The sequence below is a fragment of the Camelus dromedarius genome, chromosome 14 (assembly GCF_036321535.1).
Source record: "Camelus dromedarius isolate mCamDro1 chromosome 14, mCamDro1.pat, whole genome shotgun sequence".
Lineage (NCBI taxonomy): Eukaryota > Metazoa > Chordata > Mammalia > Artiodactyla > Camelidae > Camelus > Camelus dromedarius.
In genome coordinates this window covers 29,574,326-29,601,002 of record NC_087449.1, presented here as the reverse complement: position 1 = coordinate 29,601,002, position 26,677 = coordinate 29,574,326, and the positions used below count along the sequence as shown (strand labels likewise).

The 26,677-nt window shown below is 43.0% G+C and overlaps 1 protein-coding gene across 4 annotated transcripts in view; it reads right to left on the bottom strand.

Moving 5' to 3' along the window:
- The window catches only part of DAB1 (DAB adaptor protein 1), a 1,070,346-nt gene that overhangs the window by 107,004 nt on the left and 936,665 nt on the right, over positions 1-26,677 (bottom strand). For all 4 annotated transcript variants that reach the window (XM_064493538.1, XM_064493539.1, XM_064493537.1 and 1 more), the window contains 2 exons: positions 22,319-22,458; positions 14,646-14,744 (listed from right to left, as the gene is read on the bottom strand). In XM_064493538.1, coding sequence (XP_064349608.1) covers positions 14,646-14,744; positions 22,319-22,458 — 239 coding nt within the window. The remainder of the gene's footprint in view (positions 1-14,645; positions 14,745-22,318; positions 22,459-26,677) is intronic.

The following is a 26,677-nucleotide window of genomic DNA, read 5'->3' as shown; positions in this document are numbered from 1 at the left end:
GCTGGTTTAATTAGAACGATTCTGTTTGCTTTCCTTTTCAGGTCATTAATACAGAAGCACACACGTTATGACCCTGAAGTGAGGGGACCACGTCGTGATTCTGCTGATCACACTGTCATGTAATTGGTTGTTTACTCAGCTGCGAGTTCATGAGTCCTGTGGAGGAAGGAGGTTTCTCAAAGACACCTTCATATCTCTGTGCCTGGTACGTCGTGCACGCTCGGTAAATGTTTGATAGAAAGATTTAATTTTTACAGATGAGAGAATCAGAGCAAGAAAACTAAATGACTTCACCAAGGTGCTGATGGGAGCTCTGGTTTTTTTAAGGATGGAATTTTACACTTTATGAAAAAGTTAGCCTTAACCTTCCCAATGATACTAGTTTCATAAAGAGAATTAAAAGCAAAGGCAGATTTGTGCAGAAAGGACTCAGGCTAGAGAGATGGCCTCAAGAGGATTAAGATGCATTCAGTTCTCTCGAAGACCAAGTAGCAGGAATAGAGGCATGGGGTGGGGGAGGGGGCAGAAAAGCAAACTGACGAGCACCACAGGGGCACTGGAGCTGTCCTGCAGGAGGCCACAATAACATCTCATGATTTCAGATCCCACTAATTCTGAATTTGGACAGAACAGAGGCTGCTCAGTAAATCTGTTCTCCATAAACTATACCAAGGTATTAGAAAGAGCAACAAAGGAGGAATTTATTCACTCACAAACATTTGGTGAGTGCCAACTTTATTCTTAAGACGAAAATCATGTACATCCAGGAGCACTTATTTGCAAAGAACTTTAACATGCATTCTCTCCCCTGGAATTACTGCAACAGAGCCCCGAAGAAGGCCAAAGTCATCCCCAGCTCCATCTCCTAACTGAGAAAACAAAGGCTCAAAGTGATGAAACGACTAGGCCAGGACTTCACAGCTTCATGCGGACGAATTAATATATAAATAAATTTTATTCTACTTGAAAGTCAAAGATCAAAAATCTTAAATAGTAAAGACTGTCAAGTTTTCTCTTCTTGGTGACATTTATCCATACGTGGAGAATCAATAATATTGCTCTAAACATTGGTCAGAGAAAGTGTGTGACCAAGGGCAAAACAGTGGACCAGAGAGTTAACACCTTGAGAATTGATAAGTCAAGCCTTATGAGAAATCCACTTCTCACAAGAGAATTCATCTGCCCTTTGACATCATTTATACCAAAAGGGATGAAGTAAAGCCAATGGACCACGAGTCTCATCGGGATAAAAGACAGACTCTCCCACTATGTTGCTGCCCTATAGTGACTATTATGAATGGAGAGTGAAATTAAGACAGAGGCATGAAAACTAAAGCTTAATATCAAAAATTTTAAAAATCTGTATTTTACAATAAATGGTCATAGTCCATGCTGACAAACACGTAGAGAAACAGTACTTGTATATCTGGCAGTACAACCTTCTAGAAGAAGGTATGAACTCCCACTCTCCAAAAAAGACCAAAGCATTAAAAATATACATACTTGTTGACCTAGTAATTCTGGAATTTAACTAAAGGAAATAATCACAGATGTGTATAAAAAGATGCGCCCAGATGCAGATACTAACAATATGGTGTTTATTAAGTTACATTATACTCATAAACTAGTATAGAGAAATTGAAAATGATGCTATAGAAAAATACTTAATAAAAGAAAACATGCGGATAAGTTAAAAAGTAGGTCATAAGCAGCATGTATAGTATAATTTCAATTTTGAAAAAAAATATATGTTCAAGTAAAGAAAACTATTTGGTATATACACCAAAATATTGACTGGGTTTATGTTTTAGTCATGGGATTTCAGGTAACTTGTATCTTCTTCTTCATGACTTTTCTGGATTTTGTAAATTTTCTTTAATAAATGTATGCTATTTTTATAAATAGAAAAGGCATAACACACAGATAAGGATTAGGTTCTGTCAAATATCACTGTGTGACTTTGGGCTGGCAATTAACATCTCTGAGCTTCCGGTCCATCACCAATAAAATGGCGTGTGTAATACGTATCTTGTTAAGATTAACGGGAAGATCAGTTTTAAGAAAAAAACTGAAAGTATTTCCCAAACTACAAAGAGGTTCTCAAACATAAGAGATCCTTTTTTCAATCATTGTATCAGATGAAGAAGTTTTTGTTAAGTGCTAGGTGGTCATACCACAGGCTACAGACAAGCAGAAAAAAATACAGACAGACTCTGACAGCACAGAAATCAACAGGAAAGAGTCCGCACGTCCATCCACGTGGGTGAACAGATCACACTGCATGGAGTTGGGAGAGGATGTATCTCCGTATTGCAGAGTCTCAGACACTTTCCTTGGACCCATTTATACTGAAGATGAAGCATCTCCTCCTCAAAGGTGAGGTCATGACTGTCTTGAGTCTAGATGACCGCCAGCACACTCTTTCAGAATTTTAAATCTATAACTTCAAAATAGCCTGCACATCTCTTAGATATCACGAAAAATTCAAATCCCAGTCTCCGCAGGGGCGAGCATTTTGTATTTAAATATTGAGGCCATGCTTCCCGAGTCATTTCTTGCAGATTTGAAATCTGATTTTCTAAATAGTTTAAGAAGTCAAATCCATCCTGCCAGGCAATGCCTGAGCGAGGCGAGTGAGGCAGCTTGAAGGAATGATGTGTCCTGGGTGATTCCCAAAGAGATATTCGGCTGAGGCCGCAGTATAGCAGCTGCCTGCTGCTGAAGTGGCTGGATGCTGCTTCCAATGCTGGGCTCATCAGACGGACTGAAATCCCAGGCCTGAGTCAAAACTGGGAGGTCATCGGTCTTTGTCCTCAGCACCTAAGCATGTTTATTCTCCACCCGCCGTGCGCACGGCTCCAACCAGAATGCGGCTGGTCACACCTCTAGTTCACAGTGTGATCGTGAGGACTGAAGGAGACCATGTGTGTAATTCAGTCAGCCCAGTGGACAGAATGGCCCCAGGTCCTCCCTCATCACCTCACCAGCTCTGCTAGGCTGACGTCCTCTCTCTCATCCCTCAGATCAAAACATACTTGCACAGGCAACAGGGTACCCAGGCACCAAAGTTCTGAGGTGCAGCCTGAAGGGACTCCCAACCCTGAGGAAAGCTCCCTTGGGTGGCCGGCCACAGAATGGGTGGAGGAAGGCAAGAGTTTCTGTCCTCTGGGAATTTAAATTGTAATATTTAGTACAGAGTTCAACACACAGTAGGTGCTCAATAATGTGATAGTTTCTTTCCTTCTCCTCAATTTGTATAAAATTATACTTCTTTTATAGCTGGTTGTACTTTGTCTTATACATAGCAGGTACTTGACAATGTGTTTGGGAAATGTACATGGTGATGGAAAAAAAGGGACTCTATCCACATGCATATGACAGCAGAGAAAAGGGATGAGGAAGATGATCAAGGCAAATTAGATGGAGGGGGAAAGAGAAAGGAAAACGAGGGGGAGCAAGTTACCATGCATCCAGGTAATTAGTAACACTGGAAGTTGAGATTTAATAAATTATATGCAACTTTTAATACCATTTTTATAATCTTCCATTCATCTCGAAGTTAAAGGAAACTGAGAAGGGCAGAGATGGCTTGAACAGAATGGGCTGCATCATGGAAGCCCATGGCAGAGTATGGGGTTACCGTTTTCTGCCTCAGGGAGATAATCACCGTGAGAATTTAAATGCCACCCACAATGGCCAAACGTTTTAGGTGCACCCAGAGGGACAAGAAGGTGGATCAGAGGCCGCTTGACTTCCACAACGAGGAACTCAGTGCAACTCCACAAGTACCTACTGGGAGCCTAGCACGGGCCAGGAGGGGTGGTACAAGAGTGACCCAGTAGGGACCTGCCCTCAAATTACTCACAGTCCAGCACTGTTGTTCGTTTCTTTGTTGGAAATTCTCCCCACTTCACATGTTTGCAAGTAATCAGGGAATGCAAGTGCTCTACCAGCTTAGCAGTTATTCCTAGTCTACAGAAAAGCCAGGAAAGGTACAAGAAAGACGCAGTGATCGTGAGCATGAAACAGAAAAATGTGAGGGCATTAGATTCATCTCACTGTTCATGCTAGAATTTAAAAATATATACATTATATATGTAATTTACAATATATAATAATATATATATATGATTTATATTGTATATAATATATATGGGGTGTGTGTGTGTATATATATATGATATAAATATATATATGGTCATTAACTATGGCACAAATGAATAAATGACGAAAAGTAAGCCAGGATTTCACTGTAGTGTTCTGCTCCAGGTAACATCTAACCATCAGTGTAAGACACACTCACACACTAGCTTCCTTGATGTGGCCAGCAAACCAGTGTGGTATGAAATAAGGCGGTGGACAGGGACATTAACTGAGACGTCTCGGCAATCCACTGCACCTCCCTGAACCTCAGTGGCATCCTGTGTAAACAAGAGATACTACCTCTCTTTGGCATGACTGCTATAAAGCTTGGCTAATTACTGCTCTCACACCCCAGAGAAGAACCCTGAGCCACTCAGAGGTTCAGCGATTCATAAAAGTCTGAAATGCGATGTAGGTAAGGCCCTTACAGCAGGCTCTGGGATGACAGTCAGTGCTCGCGTTATCATCATTGCTACTGTCATTGCCGTTTTTATCATCACAGGTCAACCTGCGCTTTTGTAACTTAGTGACCAGACAAATTTAGACCCTCTGATCACAAACCAGGACCTCTCTGCATGACACTGGTCACCTAGCCCCTAGGTTCTACCAGGTACATTTCCTCAGAGTCTCCCCTCTGAGACGTGGATGCTACCAGGCTCTCGCCTGGACCCGGGCTCTCATTTTCTATGACACACGTTCCTCTATGGTCCCCAGAATTATTCATGCTGCCCCACCTCAGGCTGCCACCGAGAAGTACCCGAGAGGAGCACAGAGCACCACCATTCCAACGCTGAGCCTAGTGACAGCATCGCCAAGCCGATATAAACAGCTCCTGTAAGGAGTGTCTTCGTAAACATAGAAGCACTTACTAAATAACCATGGCACAGTCATGGAAAATGAGTTTTAAATTAAAATCTAAAATAAATATGGGAGAGAGAAAAACAATAAATAGCAGAGTCCATGTAAAGCAATCAGCCATCGAAATAAAAGCAGAGACACCCAAAGGGACAGCTCTGATTTACTAAGTGTAACAGCCTCTGGAATTTGGATGAGAATTTCCAGAAGTGTCTTTCCCCATTACTCAGCTGACCCTCAAAACTACAGGAGGCTCCCAGAGCACGTTAATATCTGTAATTTACAATGCACGTATGTCACGGCCCCTTCTGCAAGGACAAAGGAAGTACAGTGGGGAGATGCCATGACCTTGCTTTACTTTGATCTTTTCTCACAGCCCTGATTACTTTCTAACAGAGCAGATGACTTATGCACATCCACCGTTTCTTCTCTGTCTTCCCGCATTAGAATGCAAACTCCACCAAACAGAGACCACCTTCTACTCACCAATGTAAGCACATCCTTGAGAACACTCCTTGGCACACAGTAGGTACGCAGTGAATATTTGGTGAATGAATAAATGGATAAAATTCAAGAGTAGCCCTGGTCAAGTGACCAAATCCAAGAGTCAGTCATCCCATCCATAAAATGGGAGTAAGAATATGTAACTAACAGAAGGATGGCAAGAATACAATGAGAAAAATACATGTGAAGCACTTAGCATGGTGTCTGGCAATTCGTGCTCAACAAAGAGTAGCAATAACTAATATAATTCCTTGAGCTGAATATTTATCTTCCAAGTTTATAAAAAGCACTTCTGCACCCATCCCAAAGGTAAGCAACCAAAGGACAGTGAACAAAGGGTCTGGAGAAGAGAACCAGGGATCTGCACCCTCGTCCTGAGGCCCAAACGAGTAAACTATAAGATTCCTCAATAATCATCCAGAACAGAGTCAGCAGATGACAGCTCGGGGGCCAGCAACTCGCTTTTATAAATAAAGTTTTCATGGGAACTCACCAAACTCCCTGGTTTACATATTGTCTCTGGTGGCCTCCCCATGACTGCAGCCAAAGTAAATGGCCATGAGACCATAAGGGCCGTCATGTTTACTATCTCAACCTCTAAGAAAAAGTCTGTGGAACGGCCCCAGCATTCAGATGAGGAAACAGTCCTAGGGAGCGAGCAGATGAGCCAACCCCAAGGTCACACTGTCTATCTATGCTCTGCAACTCTGAGACCAGCAGCCCACACACCCCACAGAGGTCCAAAGTAGCTGATCCACCTTCAGTCACGGGGCTGTTCTGCATGATGACAACCTGAAGGGCAGTTAGATTTCTCCCCCGGAGAACAAATGAACGGTCACTTGCTCACCAGACGCCCTAACTCTGCCCTGCGAGAGGAGACACACCACCACGGGGAACTGAAAAGAACATAGGCCTTAACGCCATGCTGCGCTGGAGTCCATTTGTCGAACATTCAGCTTTGGGCACCTCCCTTAACCTCTCTACATCTCAGTTTCCTCATCTGTTTAACGGAAATAATGCTACTTTCTTAGCTGAGTTCTTAGGGGACTGAATTAAATGAGACCACGCATATAAAAGTAGCTAGCCCAGAAAGTATTATCTTTTTACCTCCTTAAGGACCAAAATTGATAAAATGATTCATTGAGGGAAAGAGATTACATTTCTGAGTTTACCAAATCTGCCTGAAAACATTCACGGGCTCATTTTCCAGGGTAATAGGAACATCCTTTTTCCCCTGTCATGAATTATCCCCTGTCTACATTATCTAACAGAGGTAGCTTCCTGACAGGGCCAATTTCTAAAAATATGTTGGTTTCAAGCTATAAATTGATTTCTTATTGTGATAAATTAAAATCCAATATCATCCAAGAAGACACGAAACGTACAGAGACCCAGTTTTTCCCCTCAGATGTTTAGTGTCTTTGATATTAAAATGGATCTGGGGCTGCTGTCGGGCACATGGGAGCCTGAACATTGAAGCAAATGAGCAGAGTATGGAGATGAGATAGAAAGAGAAGACAAGGGAAGACGGGGGGCAGCACAGGAAGGAAGCGGAGGGAGGGAAGAGGACACTTTCTGCTTCCTGCTGTGAGCATCCAAGAGTGGCTCGGATATGTCCTGAGCAGCAACAGCAAGCCTGCATGCTTTGCGTATAATCTGCTGGGAGTTCTCAAGACCCACTTCTCCTCTTTGGGTTCTGAGTTTCTTCATTTACTAATGAGTGGGTCAGTCAACACTTAAGGGACCTTCCATCCCTGACCTGCTAGGATCAGGGAACTCTGAACCCATTCATTATTCCTTCTGTACTCACAGAAAGATGGCATCTTTGGTGTGTAGCATCCTGGGCTCCAGTATCTGGTCCAGACAACTAGCATCTCATTATAAGTTGGCTTATTCATTACTCCTGCTCCTTCCTTCCCTCTCTTCCATTCCATCTATCCCTAACGGCCTTCCCTCCCTTCCTTCAATGTGCATTCAGCATCTCCATCACATGCCAGGACCTATGTCAAACCTGCAGATACAGCAATGGAGGAGACCAGGTACCTCATGAAGCCTGTAGTCTGATGGAAGCGTACGTCAGCTCATTCTGATACAGATGACTATGTGCTATGATAAAGGTGAGCAGAGGATGCTGTAGGAGGATTATAAAAGGGCTTCCTAATTCTGCTGAGAAGACACAGGAAACTCCACATCAGAGACGGGACAATAGAGATAATAAGATAATATTATTTAATACCTAGAGATTTTTATTATACCAGGTATTATTCTAAGTCTTGAAGGATTAAATTAAATCCTCATTCAGTCTTGCACCAACCTTAAGACATAGGCACTTTGATTATCCTCATCTTATAGATGGGTAAAAGAGGTACAAAATCATTCAGAAAAATTGCTTTATAACCACACAGCTGGGCAGGAGTAGATCCAAGGCAGCTCCTTCCACTCCGTCTGCTCTCTGGTGCCAGTACCACACTGATGAGGAGTGTGGGCTGTGGATTCAGACAGACCCAAAATGACTCCTGCTCGGAAGATGAAATGTGCAAAGCACTGAGTTTAATAAAGCACCTGGCCTGAGAAAGGGGCCTGGCCAGTGGTGACTGTTGGGCTGTGTTGCTGTCATTGTTGCTGACATTGCTGGACCTTGAAAGACGAAGAGGTGTTCACTGGGTAAAGGACTTGGGCAAAGGACGTTTAGAGTGGAGGGGTCACCTTGAGCTAGTCCTGAAAGCTGGACTGTGCAAGAAACGGCAAGATGGTAACCCGCAGCATTCTGCTCACACTCTGATGACACTCCCAGATCTGCTACATACAGCTGGGCAGGGTGTGCACCGCATAGCTCTCTATGGGGAGCGAATCATTGCACAGTCATCAAAATCGTGTAGACTTATTGCAAGTTTCCCAGCAGAAGTCATCCCAGGCAACAAGTCTTAAAGAAGGGGACCTTTCCCTGATTTTCACAAAGGCACCTTATAGGCCAAGGGTGGCCTTATAGTCAGTGGACCTACCTCTCTGTATCTAGTATAGTTTCAGGGACCACCCAAAATGCCTACGTTAAGTTCCAAAACATCCCTTAATGGGGAAAGAACCAGCTGAGTGGAGAATCTCTGGAGTAAACGGAACAAAATAAGCTTAAGAGTTATAAATGTGAATTTGAATTCAACCCCTGCTACCTATGGCACTTTGGGGCAAGCCACTCACCCTACCTGCACCTTAGTTGACTCATCTGTAAAAAGGGGGAGGTATAATAAAGACCTCCAAGAATTCTTGGGTTTCAAATGAGAAAGGATTCAAGAAAGCCTGCTAAAGACCGCATCACTCGTCTTCGGAGAGTCCTGTGTAGCATTTCAGTGGTTCTCAGGATAACAGGTGTCCCGGGTCCCAGCATCCTGCTCTGCTGCCCCTTCATCTTCCTCCTTGTCTCCCTCCCTCCCTAGGACCAGTTTCCCTTGCTCCCTCTCAGCTGCTCTCCCCTAGTCTCACGCTAAACATCCGGTTAGAACTAACAGAAGGAGAGTCCAGTTCTGGATGAAACACGGATAAGGTCACATCAGGTTTGCACTGAAGGATAAATGATTAAACCAGCCCTGAAATTTAAGTGTGGTCACTGCATTTAAAACACCATTACCCCTCTATTATGAGGGACGGTATTCAGTCCTGGGTCACTCTCCCCTACTCCCTGCTAAGCCCTAGCTGTTCTGTGTACATCTGCTGATTTGTAATCACTAGGCTATTTTGTTTTCTGTGCGATATGTATTACTGAGCACCTACCATGTGGAAAGCATTGTGCTAACCAAGTAGATACCAGTGATGAACAAAAAGATACAGCCTTGTTCATCTGTGTGTTTATAAAAGTGCTCAATAGACTTTTCCTGAAGGGAAGAATGAACAGACACACACATCTTTCTCTTTTAGACGTCTGTGCATTCAGAAATAAATTTTTCTCTTTCTCGACTTGCTTATCTGGTTCTCACCAATCACTCCTCCACTGCCAAGTCAGTGTGCCCTTTTCTGTGAAAACCTTCCTAAATATTCTAGGCAAAGCTTGGTCTCCATCCCGAGTACTGACAACTCCATTCACACCTGTGTCAGTTCATGTGTGGGTCTGGTTTCATCACCAGATGGTGAACACCCGGGGGGCAAGGACACATCCTCTTCATCTTTGAACCCTCAGGAAACAGAGCATCACATGGCGTAGAATAGGCATCCAATATGCTCTTGCCTAAGCACGTACTGGTTACACTGTCAACCTTCTGTCTATGAGACAGTCCCAGTTGTAACTCTACACCTTATATCTTCACTCAGGAAAACTCATCAGAATGACAGTGAATAATGGTGACAGTAAGACAGGGATAACACTGAATCTGCTCTAATGTATATAAAAGGAAATATTTATAAAATTTGATATTGCTATCATCTGAATGTTTATGTCCCCCCAAAATTTATATGCTGACATTCTAACTCTCCAGGTGATAGTATTAGGAGGTGGGGCCTTTGGGAGGTGATTAGGTCCAGAGGGTGGGGCCACATAAGTGGGATTAGTGCCCTTGTAAAAGAGGCCCTGGAAAGCATCCTTGTCCCTCCACCATGAGAGGACACAGCAAAAAGGCATCATTGATGAGGAAGTGGGTTCTCACCAGACACCAAACGCTCAGACCAGGATCTTGGACTTTCCAGCCTCTAGAACTGTGAGAAATCGATGTTTGTTGTCTATAAGCCACCTTGTTTGTTGTATTTTTGTCACAGCAGCCCAAACACACTAAGAAAGGTACGTTATTATTAGTGGTATCTTATTATTAGTGGTAGCATAAGGACTCTGGACAGGACTACCTGGGGGTGAATCTCAGCTCTGCCACTTGTAAGCTGCATAACTTAAATTATTTGGACCCCAGTTACCTCATCTGTGAAGTGGGGGGAGTAACAGCACCTACTTCACAGAACTGCTGTGATGTACTATAATGGCGCACGCGATAGCGCCAGATCACTGCTGGCTAAACTAAGAACAAGCAAAAGTCCTCTGTGACTGTGGCAACAAAATATTACAGTATCTTGAAAAGCTGATACAGACCACTGCCCTCTGTCCTGAGAAACAGACTTATCTCTAGGCTTCTGCAATTACTTATGATTTTTTATGGTGCAAATTATAATAATTCTAGGGACTAAAATTCCAGCCAAGTCAGGGACACTCCCAGAATCTCAGTTTCCTTATCTGTGAAATGAAGATGACATCACTTCTGCCATGGTGTCCAGTGATCTGATTTGAGGACCTAGCAACACATTGATACGAAAGCATTTCTACTCCTGATTTGCTACTGCTCTTACTGCGACTAGTAACAATAAGTTTATGTATGACATTTCCTGCATTCTCACTGATCCCTTTGGCATATTAGCAATACTTAGGTATCTGAAAATATGAACAGCTTTCGATACTGATTTATTTCTTGCAACATACTAACAATAAAACAAAACTTACTCATATAAGGATTGAGATCAAGAGCCCTTTGAAATTCAACAAGACAAGGTGTAAATTGCTGCAAACGGTCTCTTTAATTGGGATCAAAACATTTTTGACAGCTTTTGGATTTTTACAATTCTAGCTAGTGTCACGTTCTGCTAATGTTTCTTTTCTTGGTTTTGAAAAAAAAAAAATAGTGCAGCCAAGCTTGAGCAGTAATACTTTAGACATGATAAACAACTAAGATTTGTCATTCCAAATGACAAAGACCCAGCTTTCCATTTCTTTGATATGTAGGACAAAACACTTCACTTAGACTCTCATCCTGCATAATTCAGTTGGCCCCCTGCTGGGCAGCGACAAAGGTTCAGTAAACTGTTCCTGCTCATAATCTCCAGTGGAGGTTTTGAAAAACCTCTATTTATCTGAGGATAAATCACATCGATAGGGATGACTTTAAGGGAGAAACAGAATATTAAAACCACTCTTCAGGAAATCAACTTAGATGTGACTTTGGTCAACACCTCACCCTCTATTTGACTTCCTTCCACAATATCCCCATCATATGACTGCTGCTTGAATACTCATAGGGGTAGTGAACTCACTTGCACAGGAGGTGGTCCACGTAACCGCTAAACAGCTCTGACTGGTAGGGGAATTCTTCTTACTCATAAACTGAAACTGCTTCCTAGAAACTTCCAACACCTGGTCTTGGGTCTGTTTCTTGAGTCACACAGATCAAGTCAGCTCCTTCTTCTACTACACAATTCTTTGGAGAGATGAACACTGTTAATACGGGGTGTCTGCCCCTCCACCCCATCATCTCCACTTCTGGCTTAAATGTTCAATCCTCTCCACCAGTTTTCCCCAGACTTATTTTAAGACAAACTAACAAGCTAAGGTTGCAGAAGCTTAATCTTAATCAAACAGAACTGGAGTAGACCACGCCAGACAGAAAACATTTAATTCTGCCTTCAGCCTGATTCTCCACCAGGATATGCCCAAAGGCTTTGAGCTGAAATAATGATTTTACTTTTGTTCTCTTTTTGTCCAGATAAAGACTCAAAAGTCACATTAAAAGGTCTGGTGGCATTTTCCTTCGGGGCCAGTATTTAGCCACCCTTGAGTGAGGATTTAGATAAAGGTAAAGAATATAAACTACCTCTCCTCATTAGTTTGGGGCAAAGCCCAAAAACATGGCCCCTGGACAAGACAAGGTATCTGACACTGTCTCATTCCAGTCCCTTTGGCTATGCCAGCATCACGGTGATGGGTGGGGTGGACTGGGAAGAGACTAGAGATGATGGTATATACATCACGGTGAAAGGAACTCTCAGTTAGGCTTAATCCACATTACTTTGCCCCTTCCCACAAAGGACGCTAAGGGAGCAATGATATCCTACAAGTTGGTACAAGCCCAAAGCTCTCTGCCTCCTGCGTGTTACTCAGGACCCCACAAAGCCACAACTGTGTTGAGAAGTCTTGGCCCAGGTTTCAGTCCCCCAGCTGGACTGCCCTGGTCCCCTCATCAGGATCCTCTTTGATTTGACTATATCCTTTCTAAAATATGAGGTTCAAAACTGAGCACAGGGCTCCCCACTACAGGCTTCCAAGAAGAGTAAAAGCTTCCCTGCTTTCAGGAACCCTACTTTTATGAAGGCAGGAGAGGCTGACATTAGGCTCTTTCTCTTGCTTCATTCAAGCTCCTTAACTACTGATGCTCGCGTCCTCATTCTAAACTCCCTTTGCCAAGACGTCCCCAGGGAAGGCCCACCTTTACCTATAATGTGGAGGTCAACAGCTTTGATTTCTGACTTAAGCCAATTGGAGGTTAAACCCCAGCTCTCCCTCCTACATGCTGGGTGACCATGAGAATCTCACCTGTCCTGAGAGAGAACTGGCACCATGGTTAAGGGGGAAGTTGCATAAACCAGGCTGCCTCGGTCGTAATCCTGCCTCCATCACCACTAATTTCAGCAGGTAACATACCCTTTCCTCGCCTTAATATCTTCAACTATAGAAAGGAGATAATGATACTATATCTCATAGGGTTGTTTTAAGGATTAAATGAGTTGGTACTTATAAGAGGTTTACAACAATGCCTGAAAAATATAATGTGTTATTACATGATGAAGCAGCTATTATTATTATTATTAATTATTATTATTACTATCCCCTAAGACTATTGTGAGGACAGAAGTGAGTAATGCACATGTAATATGGACCTAGTACATACTAGGTACTCAGCAAATGGGAATTATTATTACTAGTTATTTTTACGGCAGGAAAATATGCATAACTTTTACGATTATAACCATTTTTAAGTGTACAGCTCAGTGGCATAAAATACGTTCATATTCTTGTGCAACCACCACAGACATCCATCACTAGCACTGTCTTCTTCTTTCCAAACTTTTAACTCTGTACTCATCAAACACTAGCTCTTCATCACCCCCTCCCCCTAGGCCCCAGCAACCCCCATTCTACTTTCTGTCTCTATGAATTTGAATCCTCTAAATATTTAAGTGGAATCCTACTGAATGTGTCTATTTGTGACTGTCTTATTTCATTTCACACAATGTCTTCCATGTTGTACCATATGTCAGACCTTCCTTTTTATTGCTGACTAATATTCCACTCTATGCATATATTGTATTTTGTCTATCCATTCACCCAATGGATGGATGGGTTGCTTCTACCTTCTGGCTACTGGGAATAATACTGCTATGAACATGGGTGTACAAATGTCAGCGCTATTACTAGCCACTCAGGAGTAACTTTTCTTCAAGAAAATCCAGTTTTTACTGTTAAATTATCATCCTACTAACCCTATGGTATCCTAGTACAAGCCAGAACAAAGTGGAGAGAAGAATAATGCAAAACGACTAAGGTTCCATACCTGGGCTGGTTGTATTATTTACACAGTGCTTGATAAATTACCTGTGACGTTCAAAGGAGGTGAGAAAGGTGGAAGTGTCTTAGAGGGTACAGAGCACTGAATGAATAAAAGGAAAATGTGTCCATTTGACTCTTGTTCTCTCGACAGAACAGATCACAGAAGGTTTTTCTGTTTTTCCCTTACCATCAAAGAATAGGGCTGACAAAGTCAGGCAAGTCCTGGGGAGGAAACTGGGAGCTAATTGCTGCCAGGAGGTTGATGAGAATAGAAACTACTTCTTCAGTGGGTCCAGCAACATATCAGCCCTTACATTTCCCGGTCATGCAACGACAGATTATTTTTTTTAAGATTGAAAACTCCATTTATTCTTTTCGATGACAGCAATTGCACGGTGCCACAGGTTAAACTCAAGAGGGTCTGGATGCTTTGACCAAGTCAAAAGACCCCCCATGTGTCTCCCTCTAGGACGCATGTCATTAAAGTTGCCAACACACAAAGAAATTTAACTTAAACCGCCACATTACCACAGACCTTCAAAGTGCATCAATCTCCCATTACCTTACCAGGACTGTGTGACACTTTCATCACAATTACACTGTAGGAAGCACAGTGCAGTCACACTGTGGCCGAGTCAGGGAAGAGCCTCCCTTTGATGGACGATCAGAGTTGATCAAGTTTGTCAGTTGCTTTATGTGTTTTTATGCTTGTTTGATATTCCCGCTCAGAGGGGAGGCTTTTGAGGGCACATCTGTCAATGGATTCAGTTTTACAATGCCATGCGATTCTTTTACTTACCCCTGTCTTCTCATCAAAGATTTTGATTCCTCCAAAGGAGATGGTTAAAAAGATTTTCTGTTTGTGTTCTCCTTTGGAACGAGCGCCAGCAACAACGCCCTGTTGAAAGGAAAGACGTGGTTCTTACTTTAGAGTTTTCATTTGAAAATTCCCTCTGGTCCCAAAGGCATGTCAGATACCATCTACTGATGCCACCAATCACGCACACTCCTTTCCCTTCCCCCTTCCACGCTGCCTTCCCTCACGTGCTTGCATCTTCTTGATGTTTTAGGGTAACAGTTGTCCTCATTGTTCTAACACTGTATAAATAGATATTAGAACATTGGTTCCTTTGACAAACCAAGATTTATAAAGTGTCTACTTTGTGCCTGGACACTTGGCTCAGAAGTCGTGGTCCCAAGATACACACAATTTGGTCCTGTTGTTAAATTCTTGGTTGGGTTTTGAATATAGTTTCAACCTTTTAAGTAAACATGAGTCATGGAGTCTATTCCTAAATGTGATTTTAATTTTATACTTCTGAAAAAAGTTTTCATATAACTTAATATTAGAGATTAGAAAGAAAAGAAAAGAAAAATCATTGCCGGACTACATGTCTCAGTTTTGTTTGGAAAAATGTGATCATCATAGTTGTACGTCTATGGTTTGTAGTTTATACCCACACACATTTTGTATGTTCTTTTACAATTTTCCCTATTATTCCTGCTTTCAAGAAAAGTACCTACCAAGTGCATCCTATTTCTCAAAAATCTGTTTACCCAATTTTCCAAGATTTTTATAAACTGAAGACATATCTGAGTCACTTAGAAGGTAAATGTCACAAAAGGCAGGTATGTTACTCTGCTCTCTGCTCCCTTCCTAGTACCCAGGACAGTTCCTGGAGGACAGGAGGCACTCAGCAAATTATTGCTGCATGAATGTGCTATCAAGAATCCCCCACAAAACTGATACGATGTGGGACATGGGTATAGCTTAGTGGTAGAGTGTATGCTTAGCATCTGTGAGGTCCTGTGTTCAATCCCCAGTACCTCCATTAAAAAAATCTACAAAGTTGATAGGACGCAAGTTAAGAGTCAAGATTCTTGCTTTTTAAATTAGCCTCTGTGATGGCCAATTACAGGAAGCATGGGCTTCACGTCAGGGGACAACTCAGAGGACAAGGCCATTCAAGGGATTTACACTCAAAGGCTGCTGCTGAGCCTGCATGAGATGTTTTGAGGCTTCCAGCACCTCTGTCGCAATTAGCCTTCGCAGACAGCGAGATTATGCCCAGCTGTCAGCAGTCATCATTCCTGTTCTTTTCTGGGAGGAGAAAAGTCTAAAATAATAATGATTTCATATTTCCAAGAGATAAAAAGTCCTTTGTGCTGTTCTCAGAACAGCAGGCTCCCAGCCTCAGTCTCAGCGAACACAGTGACAGGTACGACTAGAAGGCACAGGGGAAGGGGCATTCTCTTGTGGCCGTCTGACTAGCCCCATTTTGGGTATCGGAAATATTCTGCAGAATCAAAATATCTGGATTATACTCCTAGCTGCCATCTTGGACAAATGCCTTAACTCCCCATTCTACTTCCCCAAGTGTAAATACTTTTCCAACATGTTGAAGAGAATTAAATGAACACTTATGTAAAGTACCTAGCACAATGCCTGGGACACTGTACAGATGTCATAAAAATTAATTTCCTCTAGTAAATGAATGATGCTCCCTTAATGTCCATGGTCCAGTTCCTGCTTTTACTTACTGGTAGGAAATTTGCTCCATCAGGAGTCTCCTGTGCATTCTCAAGCACCTCTGACATACAGAGATACAGAATGTTCGAGTCAGTGGAAACCTTCAAAACTAGTTGGTCCAAAGTTATCAACTGGAAGATGAGAAAAATGATGTCCAGAAAGTCCGAAGATGGTACAGAGTTGGTGACAAAGCTAAGACTGCACACCCACTCTCCAGACTCTTGATGCAGGGGATGGTCCTAACTCCTCCACAAGTGTCTTCTTCCTAGCAAGCCCAGCTCCTTTCCTGTAACCCGACCCGTGTTCCTCTTTGGGCCCCCCCAGGGATGGAACCCACTGGCATAAGACCCCGCCTCCAATGACTGCCCTCTAATAGTTCATGACGATGAAGCACCCCCAGAGCTAAATCCTCTGTCTCTTTAACCCCTCCTCCTGTTTAAAAGTTTCTAGATTCCTCAGTGTGCTGCTTGCTTTCCCATAAATTCATTGAGGGTTGAGGACATGGGGGACATGAGGACATGGGGTCATTCTTATCTCTCTTCAGTGTCACCCTCCGAGACATCGTCTCTGACTCCTCTGTGCCAAACATCATGTCATTCTCTCCTCCCTGCCTCTCTTTTCCTCGCAGCACTCAACAGCCTCTGATGTATTATATAATCAGAGTATTATGACTGTCTGCCTTTGCCCAATAGAACAAAAGCTCAAATTGTGCATGAAACTTTGTTTTATTCATTCTGTGTGCCCAGTGTCGAGAATGGAGTCCGGAATTTTTTTAAAAAGGCACTCAAAGAGGTGAAGTAACTTTCCTCAACTTGGGTACTGAACAAGCCAGGCTTTGAACCCAGGAAAACTTGACTTTGAAATTGGTGCTCTTGGATGGATTGGAATAAGGCAACAGATGCTGCCACCCTTCTGCAGCCGAACCCTCAACGTCAGTATCCAGACGGATGCAAAAGAGAGAGTGAGAGGTGGCCTCGTCACGAAGGGAAGCACTGGGAGAACTACGTCACAGGGGACAGAGTCTCTCTTGCTCGTTTAAGTCCTTCCTAAGTGAGGACATCACAACACGAGGTGGGGAGAGAGTTGGACTTCCGGTCAAGAAGAGTAGCTCTCCATCTCCATGACGGTCCTGATCTCCAGGACAGTCCTGACAGCCCCTAGCTCTCCCCAGCAGGCTCACAGTCTTAGAGGCATTAACCCGCTGTGATCTCCTTTGCCTGGCCAAGAAATAAAGCTGCTTTTTCTACTTGATCTAAAACTCTGCCCTTGAGTCTCAATTCAGTAAGCGGGGTTCAGAGGTCGTGCTTCTGCAACAAAGATACTGCTGGAAACTTGGAAATTAGGAAGTCAGACGTTTTCTTGAGTACCTACCAAATCGTAGAATGTCTTACATGTCCTATAATTTAACCCTCACCTTAGTCCTGGGGAGGAAGAATTATCTTTGTTATTTTACATATGAGGGAACGTAAGGTCAGGGGGTCAAGTGACCACCCAAAGCCTCAAGGAAATAGTAAAACATACAGGGAATTCAGACAGTGATCTTTTAGATTCCAGTACTGGTGTTCCTTCCATTATAATCCTCTATAAGGGCTCTTTTGGGGAAGCATGGATGGAAAAGGTGGAACCACCAGCTTCCAGACTCAATAGTGGAAGAGAACTCTAAAATGAGAATACTCCCACTTCCTACCTCCTAAAAATGAACCATGCACAGCCTGCACCTCACACCGGGTGCAGGATACAGGGAGCCCAGCAAAGGACAGTTTCTGTCACCATGAACATCGATACTGATACTATGAAGCAATACCCCGCACTAGGTACCGTGCGGAGCCACTACTGCAGGCATCCCCAAGCGGGTCACACAGGGACAGCATCCTGGGGAGGAACTGACACACAGAGGAGGGGTCAGCCACGCCAGGCAGGACTGACAAGCTGCTCCCTGTCCAGGACAGGGGCTGCCGTGAGGATCGGACAAGATGACACCCAGGAAAGGACCCTGAGGAACCTCACCCAGCAGGGTGCATGCACATGAAGGGATGACTGTGATCTCCACGGAACACATAAAGCATCTGTGAAAACACAATGAGCTCCAGGCGTGAATGGCCGAAAACCTAGACTGTTGCTCCAGAAAGTTCCATGAACGAAACCCGGACTCGTCTCAGCCCCACTAGTTACCCGCTGTACGGTCTTTGAAAAAAACTCATCCTAAGGTTCACTTTTTCCAGTTAGAAAGGGGAATGTAAAGAGCTTCCTCTCTCCTGCTTGAGCCCAGAAGCTGGCCCCTAGGGGCTGCACTCCCAGGTCCTCTGAGCTTCCTGCCCTCTTGCGTCCAGGTGGGTTTCACCAAAGAAGGCCCGTGCGGGAGACGAGAGGGTGGGAGGAGAGAGGTCAGGGTATTTCTTCCCGCCTCCTCCCATCCTTGTTCTACCATCTCTAGCAGTAGCTACATTTTTGCTTGGCAGGGGAGAGGACTTCCTCCCCAGTCCTGCGCTCCTGGGTTCCGGTAAACACCTTTCTTCCTAAGGTGGTGACAGCCTCCCACTGCTTTTAGTTTCCCGTGTCTCACCAGCCCTTGTTTGCTACCTTAACCCTGCCTGCCCTTTGTAAGTCGCCCCTTCACTAAACTGTCCCCCTCTGACCTCGCCCGGGTAGGCTGTTCTCACAGGACCCTGGCCAGTATGTTTAGGGCTCTGTTACCAGCCCTGCAGGCACTGTCTGTGGGAGAACGCGTCTACTCCTACAGCTTCAAAACCCCCATTGTGCCCAACGCCTCTGAAGCTACGACTTAGGAAGTCAGTGACGGGGGGCTGCCGGGTAGTAGCTTACTGGTGGGGGCTTAAAATCCAACTGGGGGACCAAGAGAAATGAAATGCAGATACAAAATAGAATAAAATGAAGCACTAAACTATAGTTTATCAAACACTGGGCATCTGGAGATGTAGGTTTGAATTCTGGGCTTATCCCATTTTAACTGAAGGTTCTGGGGCAAATCCTGTAAATTCCATAAGCCTCAGATTTCTTATTTACAAAACACAGAGACTAATAACTACCTCACAAGATCAAAAGAGATAATATATGTAAAAGTGCCTTGTTGACTAAATTAAAATATGATGGCCACAAGGCTTTGCTGGTAGACAGGAAATGGCTAACTCATATTCACATTCTGAATCCCCCCTCAAATCTCTGAAATCAAAGAGAAAACTCTAAAACAGGAAGAGACCAGCTTCAGAGAGTCTAGCAAAGAAAAACAGATTTTTGTTTTTTCTCCTGTGGCTTGACGTGAACAAGTGGGCCTTTCTGCAAGGCTAACAGGCATTTTGTGCTTCTATGTCTTTCTTTCCTGGGCAGGTAGCCAAATGGAGAATCGATTATTGTTTCTGTGTTTCTTAAAGAAACACCACTGGGAGTAGAAATGCCACCATTCTTCTCTGCAACTTGCAAAGAATGAAAGACAACTGACTGGGAACCAGGAACCCTCCACAAGTTCAGAGCATTTCACAGGAGCGTGTGATGCTGGGACAAACTCTCAGGGCTTTGGGGACCTCATGGTTATGAAGGGTGACAGATGGGGCACTTCACTGCAGGTCACATACACACACACACACACACACGCAAGGTCGGCAGTCATTGCCAGGCCTGGTCCAGCTAGCCTGACCCAGTGTTAACCCTGAGGGACAATCTTCAGGGCACACAGGCAGTCTTCTGCCTCACATCCGCTGAGACCTCTGTGCTTCCATGAAGGCAGCTGGCCAGCAAGGTGCTCTGTGGCCCATGCCTGGTGAGTGCTGTCTACCAGGATGCTGGGGGGAGACGCACCTGTCTCGGCCTCAGCAGACTTGTGGCTTTGGGTGAGAACCAGGTCACTGGAGATTTTCTTGGTGTCTTTTAATAAATATCTGTCAGGAGCAAATCTCCATTTGTCTGGCCTCAGACTCAGTGAGGAGGGACTTCAGCCAGAATCAAGATCCTGTTCTTTGTCCCCATCCTTGACTCGGGTCTCCCCGGGAAGGCAGACATGGCTCTAGCTGATAGGGAATTTGGAGAAAAGGCTGAGCAGGCAAGGCTCACTCTCTTCTGGGTTCTCTCTCTGCAACTTGCCTGCTGGTAGAGAGGCTGCATTCTGGTCTGATCTCATGTATCGGTCACAGTCCTGCTCTGAGGCAGGGCAGGGGCCGGGGTCAGGGGGGCAGGGATGGCTGCAGTTACCCAGCTTCCCTGCAAACCAAGTGGAACAGCCCATCTCTTTCAAGGATGCCTCACGGCTGGGTATCTGCGTCCAGACCAGCATTTATCGGGCATAAAGCTGGAAATTCAGACTTCTTCCTGTCAGACTCCTTTGTCTATTTATCAGTAAGATTTGAACTTGGCAGGAAGGGGGGCTCATTATTACACTGTCCTAAAATCTCACAACATTAAGTATTTTATACAAAAGGGTATATTAACCTCTTTCAAGATCATCTGTGAAATGACGATTTTAATGTCTTTTATACCTTTTTCTAGTATGCCTTAGATTCATAACTATTAAAATGAAGTTTGCTATATAACAGCTAAAAAAATTAAAAGAAAGTAATGGATACACAGTTTAGAAAATTAAGAGTTTTTAAAAAGAATGATTCCTACAGCTATACTACAGGAGACTCAGCATCTGAGATGCATGTTAAACTGCTGAGAAAAGGTGTACAGTATAAACAACATTAATAGCTGTGATTTATTTAAGAAGCTATCAAAGAAAAGACAATGCAGAGGGTGTTTTATAGACATTGTCCCATTAATATTACTAGGCACTTGGTTGGCTTGTCTTTTCTTCCCTATTTCTTACATCAAAAAAGATTTGCACTGACCAAGTTGTATCCTCAGGGACTATTAGAAGAGACAAAAAAAAATTACTCATGAGATATTATTAGGTGAGGAATATAAAACTATAAATAGTAGCTTTAACTACATTATATATATGTGTATGGTTCACATACATATACACAAATGCATATAAAATACAAATAGAGACTGTTAGTTACACACAAAAATGCTGACACTGATTTTCTTTGTGTAATGAGACTCTGGATGACTTTAATTTTCCTCCTTACACTTCTCTGTATTTTCAAAATATTTTCTGATGAGCATTTTGTGAATTCTACAATCAGGAAAATAACTAAATTATAGACGTTAAATGCATAAGGTATCTTGTAGATGTCTTGCTAATTCATTTGTTTTTCTAATATTTTATATTACTTTTATTTATTTTATATTTTATATTATTAAAAAAAAAAAAGAGCCATAGACTACATGGAGACCACAATCTGGGAACAATGTCCATTTCTGTATGTTTTTAAAGGCCATTTCATAACATAATTTTCTTATTTTGTGTATTAAAATTTTTTCCAATTTCTTTTTCAGATTTCTCAATGAAAAGGCTTCTTTAAAGCATTTAAAAATCAGAAACCTCTTTGCAATATCTCCAAATACCAATATCTAGTTACATATCACCTTTAAGCATATTTTCCCTTTATTATAAAGCATTTGGGGGGCAATAACATAAATTACAAGAGTGAGTAAAATCATATCATCTTTTACCATATTCATCATACAGTAAAAAATAAAAAAATTTATTTAAAAATAAAGTATAAATTCTGAGGCACTGTATGATTTGATAGGTTTGAACTTATTTTTATAGGCAATGCCCTTTGAAGATGCAATCGTGTAAAATGGTATGTTCAAAACCTGTAAAACAGGGACCAGCAAAATGCTTCCACGTAGAGATACTTAATAAATATTTGCTGAATGACCGACATTTCTTTCCCACAAATGAATGCAGTGAGTCATCAGAGAGCCAAGTAATTTACTAGGAAGAAATAAATAAACATATGTTTACCAGAATGATGGTAATTGTTTCTTCCTCTCAGTCACGTCAAACCCACACTATTTAAAGTAAAATGTTTGCACAGCACCTTGAGTTTCATCATGGAGTCTTGGCATAACTTGTCTCCCCGAGCCGCGGAAACCTCATCAATTCCGATCAGCTTGGCCTTGTACCGGACCCCTTCGCCTTTAAACCGCTTTATCAAGGTGGCTTCACTGCGATCCTGACCTACAAAGAGAGAAGAGCACAACTCAGATCGGTAGGTGTTCAGGTCTCCCGCAGCTCCGAGACTGGTTCTCTGGTTTCACCCACGTTCCAGGGAAATCAAATCACTGGACTAAAGTACAAAACAATGGTAAGCCTCTTGGAAGCAAACTCTGGCTCTATCCTTTTAAATCCTCAGACAAATTACATAATTCTCTCTGCAACTCTGTTTCCTCAGGCAGAAAAAAAACAGAGTTAAAAATAATCAACCCCAAGGGAGCATTCAGGGAAATAAACCAGATGACATGTATAAAGCGTCCAATACAGAGACTGATACACACTTAGGTCATCAACAAATGATCATCACCCACTAGGAGCTCACGTCTGACATTCTTGTTAGAATAAGATTAGCCTTGAGCCTGGCTGGCATTTCCTATGTTTCATATGGCTTTGGCCAGGGTCCAAGACCCTCCTTACACCCAGTTCCACGGGCTGTTATATAGTGAGACTCCAGAGGATTGCTCTGCATCAGGTAATGATCCAGGGACAATGATCAAACACAGTTTTATAATATCTCTTTTGCCAATTCATGTGTGTACAGGAACAGGATTCTTCACTCCTTGGTACAGTGTGCCCACATCTTGCAACAGGCTTTCTCAGTAACTATTGGCATAATATTTTGCTAAGACACATCAACCCACAGTTCAAACATATTCACATAAGATAAGGACAGTCAAGTTACTGTGAACCAAGCAGGTGCTTCTGGTGAGATGTTTTATCAACTTCATCCCCATTCTTCACAACAGCTGAACCGTATCCATTTCCCAGATGACAAAGATGAAGGTCACAGAATTCAAATAGCTTGTCCATGTTCACACAGTCAGAAAAAAAAATACATAGGCGTTCAAATCTCTAATTTCATCATACTTTCATCAAACGAGTCACAGGCTTTGCTCATGTGGTTCTTAAAGCCTGGAATGCCCTAGACTCCTGCTATTCATCTCCTAAAACATCATTAACTTCAGCTTCTGATTCCACCTCCATCACGCCTTCTTTTATTGGCCAGAAACTTCGAGCTGAGGACATTGGGGTTAATTCAGCCCACTTCCCTCTACCTACATGATGTACAAACGGAGGCCTTTCCATTACGCGGGGTTGAGAATTATTTGAGGACACACTTAAAACAGAAAACAGCAGCAGCAATGGCTAACCATTGTCTGATACCTTTCTAGACAAAACACGGCATGCATTTCATTTATTCATTCACCCCTTACTGAGCATCGCCTCTCTGCCAGACGCTATTACTCACTGGCAACTGATGAGTGAGATAAAGTCTATGCCCCTAGAAGCTCAAGTTTTTGATGGCTGCAAACCAAAATGCATAGTACATTATGCTAGGTGTGTAAGAAGGTGCAAGCTTTAAAGCCAGAAATCCTCATTTCAAATCATGCCTCTCTCACTTGTAAGCCAACGAAACTGTCTGCCGAGCCTGTTTCCCCAACTGTTGAACGAAGATTAAGTATCTACTTCCAGAGCGACTGTGAATAGTAACTTAGATGAGCTAGTATGTGCAAAGCCTGCATTCACATGCTTAGTGCTCTATACATGGTAGCTGTCGCCCTGGCTACCAGCTCAGTAAAAGCAGCAAGTGGAAGGAACAGCCTGGAGGGCAGGAGAGCACAGAGGAGGAACATCTCCTGTGCAGGGCTAGGCCTGGCCCCGTCCTCCCCAAATCCCAGTGGGTATTTTCTCTACTGCACCCTTGCTGACACCTAGTATATTAAAGCCTTTGAATCACTTTCCATAAAGTAAATATGCCACATGGATGATTAGTCAGAATTGTGTAATCAATGTACAAATGAAGCCTCAGGGATCAGTGAGGGCGGACGTCGGAGACTAAAGCTAAGAGCGAAGAGAACATTTGCCATGATGCATACACGGCCATGTAGCCGTGGGCATGAGGGTCACCTCCCCCTGCGTTACATACAGTGGCCGGCTAGGAGTGGCCTCTGGCGGCTTGCTCTCCTTCTTGGGAAGTTTACCTTGCTCCATCACAACTACCATCCAGCCTCTTCAATTTCTGACACTATTTCAGTCACGAGGAACATCCCTTTCACTGTCTGGAACTTCCTCCAAAGTTTACTGTAATAACAGTACCGGGTAGTATTTATTACAAAGCACATTATATGCACCAACTTATTTATAGCCCACCAGTAATCCTCGAGGTAGGTAGTATTACTCAGCTTTAATAGACAAGGATCTTAAAAATCCGAAGTTTAAGAGTCCAGGTAACCTGTCCAAATTCACTGAGTGGAACCTGAACCCAGATCTGTCTGATGTCAAAGTCCAGGCTTGCGGTTTACTTGTGTTCTGTGTCTTTGAGCCTGTTCTTTTAACCATGATGATTAATTCCTTCTCATCTATCCGACTCCCCTATCAAGCCCCATCTTATACCACAATTCACCTGGCCCAAGTCTGTTGATACTTAATACAGTGAGGGCATTAAAACTCCACTGGAGAGATGGCTTGAAAATGGAACAGCTTCCAGCCTTCAGGTCATGTTCAAAAAAGGTCCATAAGTCAGATACAAAGACAGCCTTAAGAAACATTTTTTAGGGCACAGAGCTCCGCCGTGGAGGACGCTTCGTATGAGGAGGCAGAGCCAGATCAGGTGAACAAGGGCAGAGATTAATAAGAAAATATGAGGCCATTTAGAGGAAAGTAGTAAGCCCAATTTAGATTAGGACCCAGGGCCAAGCTAATTTGTATGAAGGGCACTTATGCAGTAGATAATCCAGTTTCTCATTAAATGCTCTACCATTAAAAGGGTAATTTTTCATACCACATCTTGAGTAAGGTCTCAGATATGTAAGTTAAGAAAATAAGTAACAGATACCAGAGCCATAAGGCTGTTCCTTCAGAGGCACATATGATTTGAGGGTATTGGGGAGAGGGTCAATCTCCATGCATCCTGAGTCATCATGAGTCCCCAGGCTGCTCTGCTGAAAGCACCACGGACCCTATGCTGTGGGATGGGCAGAGAAAGGCCACGTGTTTAAGGAAAATCATCAACACTGTTATTTTCTATTTTTGGAACTTACATACCAGTCACTGTGCCAAGAGCTTTACATGCAATCTCGTAGTTAAGAGGTGCTCTTTGAGTTAGTCTCTGTCATGAGCCCTATTTTACAGAAGATGACACCAATGCCCAAAGCCAAGAGCAAAGCCTACATTTTTTAAATAACTGATTTATTGAGATACAACTCCCATACCATTCAATTCATCCCTTTAAAGTACACAATTCAGCGATTTTAGGACATTTATAGTTAGACTACCATTCATAACATTTTCATCATCCCAGGAAGAAACCCTGTGCCCATTAGCAATTACTCTCCAACTATCTCAAACCCACAGGCCCTAGGCAACCACTACTCCACTTTCTGTTTCTATGAACTTGTCTATTCTGGAGGCAAATTACATTTCAAATAAATGGGACCATATGATATGTGATCCTTTGTGACTGGCTTCCTTCACTTAGCACCACATTTTCAAGATGATTCCATATTACAAGCATGTATCAGTACGTTGCCTTCTGCTTTCTGAATAATGTTCCATTACATGGATATACCACATCAGCTGACGGACATTTAGATAGGTTTTATTTCTTTGTTGCCACTGCCATGAACATGTTTTTACCGGTTTTTACGTAGGTGTGTTTTTCAGATCTCTTACGGTTAGATCTAGGGGAGAAACTGCTGGGTCATATGGAAACTCTACATCTAACTTTTCGAGGAACTGTTCAACTATTTTCCCAAAGTGGCCCTACCAGTTTAGAATCCCATACGCAAAATACGAGGATCCCAGTTTCTCTACCAGATGTCCTCGCCGACACCTCTTCTTGTCTGTCTTTTTCACTTGAGCCAGCCTAGTGGGTGTCTGGTGATACCTCCTCATGGTTCTGTTTTTGCATTTTCCTCAGGACTAATGCTGTTGAACATCTTTTCATATGCTTATTGCCCAGACATTTAAATGTCTATTTACAGACAGCCCCCTGAATTTCAACCCAGGTCTTACGCAAAGCATCACACTTTTAACCATTAGGCTGTGGGGGCTCCCGTGACCTCACTCTATGTTCTGTCATGGCATTTACCATTTTTCACTCTGTGTCACAGCTATCTGAGTAGATGTCTTATGAAGCCTGTAGTGAACTGGCAGATAACTTTCTCCCAAGATAAGCACATCA